Source organism: Candoia aspera, chromosome 2 (assembly GCF_035149785.1).
Source record: "Candoia aspera isolate rCanAsp1 chromosome 2, rCanAsp1.hap2, whole genome shotgun sequence".
Lineage (NCBI taxonomy): Eukaryota > Metazoa > Chordata > Lepidosauria > Squamata > Boidae > Candoia > Candoia aspera.
Window position 1 is genome coordinate 3,398,684 of NC_086154.1, and position 9,535 is coordinate 3,408,218.

A 9,535-nucleotide genomic window follows, 5' to 3' on the forward strand; every position below is an offset into this window, starting at 1 on the left:
TCTAGCCTGGTGCCTTCACCACTAGACCAAACTTGCTCTCAATTACTAATTACTATATTACAATTACTCAGAAATCTCAGAGAGAAGGGACTTAAGGCAGAACAGGCTTAAGAAAGAAACACTGATGCATACTAGTAACTTGATGCACACTTCCCTCACTTCCCATAAAAGGATCCACGCTGGGGAAAAACCATACAAATGCACAGAGTGTGGAAAGTGCTTCACTAATTCAGGTTCTCTTACTTGCCATAAAAGGATCCACACCGGAGAGAAACCATATCAGTGCAAGACCTGTGGAAAGAGCTTCAGACAAAAATGTCATTATACAGTACATAACAGAATCCACACTGGGGAGAAACCATATAAATGTTTGGAATGTGGAAAGATTTTCAGCCAGAGCACTGCCCTTGTTGTTTATTCGTTTAGTCACTTCCGACTCTTCATGACTTCATGGACCAGCCCACGCCAGAGCTTCCTGTGGGATGAAGCCATATCATTGTGGAAAGAGCTTTAGTAACAGCAGTCACCTTATTTCCCATAAGAGGATACACTTGGGAGAAGCCATATAAATGCACAGACTGCGAAAAGAGCTTTCATACAAGCACTTCCCTGACATCACATGAGGATCCACTCTGGCAGAAAGCCATATCATTGCACGGACTGTGGAAAGATTTAACTGCTATTGTGACATGTAGAACCTTCCAGAAAAGAAACGTTTGAAGGGATGGAGCTAACACTTACTTCTTGTCCCTGCCTGTGAGGAACATCTGAAGTACAAAGACATATAGTACTCTTCTCCTTCTAGTAAAATGATAGTAGAGCTGAGGGATTCTTCCCCAAAGTCCTTTTCAAGGGAAGGACTTTCCAGCTACTGTACTGAAGATACTAAGAAACATTTTATTGAAGAACAGCCACTGATCTGAGGTAATAAAAGATGGTGGCTGCGGCATCTGGTGAAAAGCTATGGGAGAGCAAATGGAGGTCTTGAAGGAAAAAAAAATCAAGAATATTGAAGGAAAACCAGATCCTAAATGGAAAAAGATGAAGTTCTAGAAAATGTTACCTCAAAAAATTCAAAATGGAGAAATGAAGGGGGAGATTCTAATCCTTTGTGAATGAAAGGGAGCTTTTGAAAAGAGTCAGAAAGATGGCGGATTAAAATTGGAGCACCAATATGAAGATAAATATTAGTGACTAGACTAATATGAAGAGTAAACCGCCCAGAGCCCCTCTTTCGGGGGAGATGGATGATAACAAAATTTGAATAATAAATAAATAAAAGATATAATAAAGGCCTGTGAGGAGAAACATCTCTTTTGTGAGGGAATAATTAGAGAACAATAATCCTCATAAAGTGTGAAATGCAGCAAAAGAAGATGGAACTTGAGGTCATGATGGAGAAGAAAGGGGCTGAAGGAAAAATAATCACAAATTCATTTCCAGGTAGAAAAACTGAAGATGCAGGAAAGAGAGGGAAAAAAACTGAATTATCTGGGGAACGTAAGTGAAAGAAGAGAGATTCAGCTACTGTCAGAGCCATTAAGATAAAGACAGTGCTTCAATTGCTCTGTCACTACTGCCATCTTGACTTTTTTAACCCTATCCTGATACCCCTAGATTTCTCCTTTGTATTAATTCACTTTTTTATTCTGGTGAGTTTTTCTCATCAAACTAGCATACAGGGATGGATGGATGGATGGATAGGTAGAGATAGAGATGGATGGATGGATAGATGATAGATATTTCTCAATTTTTGGACTTTTAAATATCCATAGAATTGTACTAGAGGATTCAGGCAGGTTAATCTGAAAAATTTAAAACATGGATATACAGCTCTGCAATAACTCATGCCCATCCATGGTGGTCAGAAGCAAGTTTCTAGAATATACCCATAAAGTATATATGATAACGTCTCTGCACATTTGTGCTAAAGCATTATTAAACAAACGGCAAAACTCCCATTTACATTCCAAAAGCAAATGTGTGTATACACATGTGTGTGTGTATACATATACATATAATTAAGGAAGCATCAAGTGATGCATTTTGTGGCAAAATCCCCAGAGTGTTTTCTTGGACATCTCTCTCTATTGTTACGGTGTGGTGCCCAACTGGGGATAGGAATGTTGACCGCTATAGGTGGGGGTGGGTGGGAAAGTATCAAGCCAGGAGACATCAGAAGAAGGGGAGTCTGACTGCAGCGCTGACTACCGAAAGGGAATGTGAAAAGAATGTTTCAGTTAATTGCGGCTGCTTTAAAGAGAAGAATTGAGGTGTTTAATTGTGTGCTAGCTGAAACAGCCTTGACCGCACAGATATGCTAGACATACCAGGCTTGTTAGATGCCCGTGTTGATTTGCCCGAGAGTGAACCATCTTCATTAGCATAGTAAAAATCACACCCCCATGGCGTGGTTTAGAACGGAAATGGGCCCGAGGGGCGGAATGGTATGATCAGCACTTGGACAGCTCCGTAGCATGTGTAAGAGCTTTGAGCTTCTGCGCAAGTTAACCAATCAGAAGCTTTAGTTATTAGATGGTAGTTGTGATAATAGTCTTTAGAAGCCCTTATTGTAGGAGAGCCCTTTGCTATAGATCTATCATAAAGTGTGAATTCAATCCTGTGACTCGGTGTGAGTTTGTGTGGCTCTTCAAATCCAAAGGTCTAGTTTGTGGACCACTCAGAGTTGAAGATGTGGGCAGTGTAACCATTGTTGTAATGAACACAAATACTAAAATTCGGGAAAGTGCAGTGCTGCTCTTAAGTTTAGACACAAGTGATGGAAATGCAAAAGCGCTGGTTCAGTTGGCATGCTGCTCAAGTGTGTATGAAATGCGTCTGCACGTTGTGCATGCTCTTACTTCTGGTTGAAATTCTAGACGCCTTAATAGTAAAAAAGTATAGTATTTATTTTTTCGATGCAAGATGAAAAAGGAGGAAAAAGAACAAACACAAAAGCATATAGCTATCACAACTTGTCTGCGACATATTTATATTGTATTATACAATTAAATTATTAACATTTAACATTTAATACAGTGCGCTTAATAGAAAGAATGAAAATTTAGATACAAAACTGGTATATGCAGTCCAAATTTCTAAAGCGTCTTCCAGTATGGGTGCCAGGTGATAAAATGCTTAGACAAATATAGGGACCATTATGAGACTGATGGAGAATGGATATTCCCATTCACGTTTTCCAACAAAAGAACTACCTTGCTATCTTCAGGTTAGGATTCCTCCATTGTGATACTTTATACCACTCCGTCTAAAATTTATTTATTTATTTATTTATTTCCTAGGTTGCTAAGTAGGGGAGTGCCATACTTTCCAAGACAGATGGAAACAACCTTTGTGTTGCTCAATTACTTCTAACTCATTGTGATCCAACGGACATCATTTCACCATGACTGTCCATCAATAACCTCCTGCTTATATAACCAGTGACATTATCTAGCCACCATAGCCATTTCTACAATTGCCTTCAATTTTTTCAAGTGTCAGGGTCTTGTCCAGTGATTCTTGCTTTCACATTATATGTTCAAAATGTATAATGCTTGCAAGAGATATGGATTCTAAAATGCCAGTTCTAAAATGGCCTAGGAAAGCTGGCTTCTGGTAAGCAGAACTAAATCTCATGAGACAGACTTGTAAATGGAGAATTAAAATGTCTTCTCTAACAGATGCTTGAAGCTTCCTGGGTGGAATAATAACAAGAATTTTCCAAAATAAACTACTGTGTACATTAAAATTCTTAAATTAAAAAAAAGTCCACTATGCTTATAAAAGTCCTATTCCTTTCCTTTTGCAAAAATAAAAAGTAAAAAACAAATGTTCACACAAACATTTCAGCAATTCATTTCTGCAAATCCGATGTATATATATATCCTTCCAGTCTTGTATAAAAATTATTTAGACTATCCCCCCTGCATAGTAACTCCACAATTCTGGATTACCTTCATAGAGTTCCAAATACAGGGGAGAAATCCAAGAGGAAATACCTATCCATCTATCACACACACACACACACACACAATAGATATGTGAGATACTGTATATATGTCATTCAGCTCTTAGATTTCAGTTCCAACATGCAAGGCAACCGCTATTGTGCAACCAACATTATTTAACATTTTCTAAGCATGTATTATCTATGAAACAAAATGTTCTACCAGATTAATCAGTAGATCAAAAGAAACTAGCTTCACAATTTAAAGCAACTTCCCTCAGATTTAAAAAGAATAACTCAAATGTGTTATTCCAAAGGTCACATAATTAACAGTATTAATTTCATTGAATTTATAAAAATAGTTTTAGGAGCCACAAGTCCCCCCAGAATTTTTAATAAATTTGAAAAGCAAAACAGAAATCAGAACCAAAATATCCAAATAACAAATGCTAAGTAAAATAAGCTCCCCCCAAAACAGTGAGGTAAATCAAGCATCAGAATTGAGTTAATCCAAGGTATTACTAAGATCTGAAGCCTTCCCCCAAATAAACAATACTGTATATCTGCAAGCTATTTTTCACACAGGATTATTCTAGACAAAAATTTTTTTTCACAGGTGAAAAGATATTACAAACCAAAAATATATCTCAATATTTGTCCTTATTTTATGCATTTATAGCGATAGGCCTCTGTAGAGTTCCTTCATCAGTGTATTGGTATCAAAGTTTTCTTCACATTAATTTTAAGTTTCATTCTATGAGTCCTTTGATGTGAAAGAGAGGTGGAGATTTTGCTGAGGCCCTGCCCTCATTCAGTCAATTAATACTGTTTCTCATTTATATGGATTCTTTTATGGAAAGCAAGTGAACTACGATCACTGAAACATTTCCCACACTCCATGCATTTATAGGGTTTCTCTCCTGTGTGGATCCTTTTATGGGAAGTAAGGTGATTACTCTGAGTGAAACTCTTTCCACACTCAGTACATTTATATGGTTTCTCTCCTGTGTGAATCCTTTTATGAGAGGTCAGGTGACTGCTCATACTAAAGTTCTTTCCACATACCATGCATTTATATGGCTTCTCTCCAGTGTGGATCCTTTTATGGGATCTAAAAGCACTGCGGTCACTGAAGCTCTTTCCACATTCTATACATTTATATGGTTTCTCCCCTGTGTGTTTTCTTATATGGCAGGTAAGGTTATCACTTTTACGGAAGCTCTTTCCACATTCTATACATTTATAGGGTTTCTCCCCAGTCTGGATCCTTTTATGGCATGTAAGCGAACTGCGCTCACTGAAGCTTTTTCCACACTCCAGGCATTTATATGGTTTATCTCCTGTATGGATACTTTTATGAGAAGTAAGGACACTGCTCCACCTGAAGCTTTTTCCACACTCCAAGCATTTATATGGTTTCTCCCCTGTATGTATCCTTATATGGGAAGTAAGGTTGCTGTTCTTGCGAAAGCTCTTCCCACACTCCATGCATTTATATGGTTTCTCCCCTGTGTGGATCTTTTTATGGGAAGTAAGGTTGCTGTTCTTGTGGAAACTCTTTCCACATTCCAGACATTTGTATGGTTTCTCTCCACTGTGGATTTTTTTATGGGAAGTAAGGTGACTACTCATACTGAAGCTCTTTCCGCACTCCATGCAAGTATATGGTTTCTCCCCACTGTGAATCCTTCTATGGGAAGTAAGGTGACTGCTTATAGTGAAGCTCTTTCCACAGTCCATGCATTTATATGGCTTCTCCCCTGTGTGGATTCTTTTATGAGAAGTAAGAACACTGCTTGTACTAAAGCTCTTTCCACACTCTGTGCACGTGTATGGCTTCTCCCCTGTGTGGATTCTTTTATGGGCATTAAGATTACTACTCTTGTGGAAGCTTTTCCCACATTCCATACACTGATATGCTTTTTCTCCAGTGTGGATGCTTTGATGTAATTTAAGAGGCAGAGTCCAAATGAAATTTTGTTCATGTTCCTGGAGTGCATACTGTTTTTCTTTAGCATGTATTTTGCAGTATTTGCATAATTCCGATTTATCTCTCAATATTTTTCTACATCCGAGACACTTTCTTTTTTCTTTATCATCTTGTTGGATCAAGAAGGCGTGGATTTCTGCACACTGAGAAGTAGCAGATTTTTCCACCGTATTTTTTAATTGCTTTTCCTCAGGCCTTCTGGGTTCCCACTGGATTTTTCCAAACATATCTTCTCCAGTTTCAGTTTTGATTACTTGGAAAATTTCCACAGCTTGCTGTTTATAATGCTCATTCTCCTGTCCATTATCTATTGGGGACAAAAAGAACATACAAAATTCTATTGGACATTTAATGTACAAACTGAAAGTACCATTAGGAATCAAGTCCCATTCAGTGCATTCAACTTGAACAAGATTTCCTCCTGCTCCCATTCTTTCTGGACCATGAAACGGGGTTATGATTTTTTTAAGAGTGATTTTTTATTATTGCAAAGTTTCTTTATATTGTATAGCTTCTATATTTGTATATCAGGCCATTTACATTTAAATTTTCCATACATCTTGATGGGTATTTATTTTGCCATTATTCCTCTTTAATATTCCAGTTGAAAGGAAGCTTGGGTGAGGGAAGAGAGATTGCAGTTAAATCAATGAAACTGGACTTGGGAACTGAGGTTCATCCTGGTCTGAACAAGGCTATACTTCCTGAAGAAAGGAGTACAGTCTGGGAATGCTCTATTTTATCCTCAGGTGTCACCTGCATTTGCTGTTTCGTGTTGAATGGCAGCTGGATGGTCACGTCTCTTGACGAACCAGACAAGAGGAGAATAGAGCTCAATTTAACCTTTGTAATAAACATTATGGGATTTTGAGAGCATCCAAATTCAGTCACTATAGCCAGAAACTTGAAAACTTTTAAGAGAGAACTGCAAACTAGGACAGGACTAGAACCTGATTGGGAAGACATCATGAAGATTTAAGCTCTGAATACTGGAACCAGGCTGGGAAGGGGCAATGTAGAACCAACCAACATTTCTTCTGAGATATAGATAAGCTTTTAACTTAAAAATACTTCCCGCACTATTTGAACTCAGAACGAAGAGGATCCCTTACCCAAGGAGGCCAGATTCCTAGCATTTTCCAGCATGACCTCTCTGTACAGGGCTTTTTGGTCAACATCCAACAGAGACCACTCCTCACCAGAGAAAAACATGGCTACATCCTCAAAAGATAGGACATTCTGAAACCCAAAGGAAACATTCTTATTAATGAACAGCTCCAGAAGTTTTTGCAAGTTCTCTTTCTTAATTAATAAGACAAATGTATAAATCCCAACAGCAGAACTTTCCTATGGAATGCATTAGTATATTCCTAGGAGAACCTGACCAATAACCCATTTTGTATAGTATTTTATTAATTTTGCTGATACTGCAGGTCCTCCAAAAACATTCCATGGCAGACCCCACAGTGTTCTGATGCACTGATGGGATGAGCCTTGGAGGCTTCATTGATCGGGGGCTCCAGACCTTCCTGGAAAGGAGCCTCCTCAACCCAGTGTTGGGAGATTCCTGACAGATACTCTCAACAACCCAGCCTTTCTCAACTTTTTGACCCTGGAGGAACCTTCGAAATATTTTTTTTAAATAAAAACTTTACAAGTACAATTAAAATACAAAATACAGAAAAGCGTGAGTACAGAATTAAAAGGAAAACTAAAAAGTGCAAGAATCGCAAGAAATATTTTTCAGGCCTCAGGAAACCCCTGCACATTCAGGCTCAAATATAGGCCAGAAGTTAAAAAATTATTATATTTGTTCCATGTGTCTATATGCATTAACAGTGTTCTTAAACTAAAAATAAATAATGAAACTTACCTTTTTAATGTGAAGTTGCCTGAACTGATACAATTTTTAAAATAAAATGTGACCTCCGAGGGAACCCCTAGTGACCTCTCACAGAACCCAAGGGTGCCGCAGAACCCTGGTTCAGAAACCCTGCTCTAACTGGTGCCTCACGTTGTCCCTCAGGGATCAACAGAATAGTCATTCACTAACTACATGAAGTGTTAGGAAAGTCCTCCAGGAAAAAGCAAGCGATACCATCAATGTGTGAATGACAATGAAAATTACCAGGAAAATGAAAAACTGTCTGGATGAGAGGTAATAACATGAAAGGAACAGGCTCTGGAGAGGGAGTTTGGACCGACTAGGATGCTCCTTGAATAAATGACAGTTGCCCATTGGGTAGGTGGAGGAATCTTCCATCTACCTGAGTGGGAAGCACAACCGATGATTCTTCTCCGCTACAATGAAGATACGTTCCCATAGATACCATCAATGTTTTTCCATTCTCTGAGAGAGACAGAAATGGAGGAAATACATTAAAAAAAACCATATTGAGCAAACGAAGGCCCTCACTGCACACAGGGCTATAATACATTGCCAAAGGAAAGGCATAAAGAACAATAGCTCAGGCAATGCAAGCTCCTGAGGATCCCACTGCATCAGAAAGGACCCTCCTTACCTGATGGTATGTTTTGATCCTTGTGGGAGATCTCCCGAACGATCAGCTGCTGTGAGGGATGTGCCACAAACTCCTGTGCTTTGGAGGGCTCTACCTCCTGCACGTAGGGCTCCTGATCCTGAAACAGCAGCCAAAAGAAAAGGGGAAAGAGAATATTGTTTTTTGCTTTATTCTTTGTTTCGTGCAGTTAGGGTCTGCACAGTCCCCTGCAGAAGAAGGACTGGGCTGTTCACAGGTCCTTGGAAGTTATCAGGAAAAGGCAATGGAACAATCTGTCCAGAGAGGAAATGGGATCTCTCCTGATGTTACTGGTCCCCCAAAAGAAATATTTAAACATTCAACAACATATTTTCATATTCTTACTTGCACCTCTCCCTGCTCCTTCTTCTCTGCCTGGCTCAGCAGGAAGCCTTCCGCCAGGGACACCGCCTGGGAACTGGTCTCCGCCCCACATTCTCGAATCCAGGTCCGCATCTCCGGGGGCAGGACGGCCAGGAACTGCTCCAGGACCACCAGGTCCAGCATCTGAGCTTTCGTGTGCTTCTCTGGCCTCAGCCACTGGCGGCAAAGGCGGTGGAGTCGGCTGCAAACTTCTCGGGGCCCCTCAGCCTCCTGGTAACAGAGCTCCCTGAACTGGCGATGTTGCACCACAAAACTGGTGCTTTCTCCTTCCGGGACGTTCTGTCGGGTTCTTTCCCAGAATTTCCCACCAGTATCAACCAGGAGAAGGTGGGGACCATTTCCTTCTTTCACTGCTTTGTATTGTGAGCCCGTTTTGTCTCTGTGCTGAAACGTTGTTCCCAACAAACCCAAAGGCTCTCCTTGATGTGCAGAGCAACCTTCACTTCTCAGAAGGGGATGGCAAGAAAAGTCCCTCTGAGACATCTTTGGGCATGAGTTAGTTTAGTCCACCGAGAAAGGTTATGTGCATGGAAGATGGTTTCAGCTCCCACTCTAAGGTGAAAAAGAAGAAAAAGTAAAAACAAAACAGAGAACGTGCGCTCCAAAGCTCTGAGAGAACGTTCAAAATGTAGAGTCAGGCTCTTTCCTTATTTCAGGAGTCTAAAATCTTTT

General features: G+C 39.7%; 3 protein-coding genes across 3 annotated transcripts in view; 1 reads left to right on the plus strand and 2 right to left on the minus strand.

Moving 5' to 3' along the window:
- The window catches only part of LOC134492032 (zinc finger protein 493-like), a 149,204-nt gene extending 139,837 nt beyond the window's left edge, over window positions 1-9,367 (minus strand). Inside the window, 1 exon segment of the mRNA XM_063296156.1 lies at window positions 8,825-9,367. Within this exon segment, the coding sequence (XP_063152226.1) occupies window positions 8,825-9,346 (522 nt within the window). The 5' untranslated portion in view covers window positions 9,347-9,367.
- Window positions 1-9,535, plus strand: part of LOC134491915 (zinc finger protein 420-like) — a 363,546-nt gene that overhangs the window by 152,661 nt on the left and 201,350 nt on the right. The gene's annotated exons all lie outside the window — the stretch shown is intronic.
- On the minus strand, window positions 4,514-7,176 carry LOC134491964 (zinc finger protein 665-like). The gene is made up of 2 exons (XM_063296062.1): window positions 7,052-7,176; window positions 4,514-6,246 (listed from the first exon to the last, which is right to left on the minus strand). Exons 1-2 carry the CDS (start codon window positions 7,149-7,151, stop codon window positions 4,769-4,771), a joined length of 1,578 nt encoding a protein of 525 aa, XP_063152132.1. The 5' UTR covers window positions 7,152-7,176; the 3' UTR covers window positions 4,514-4,768.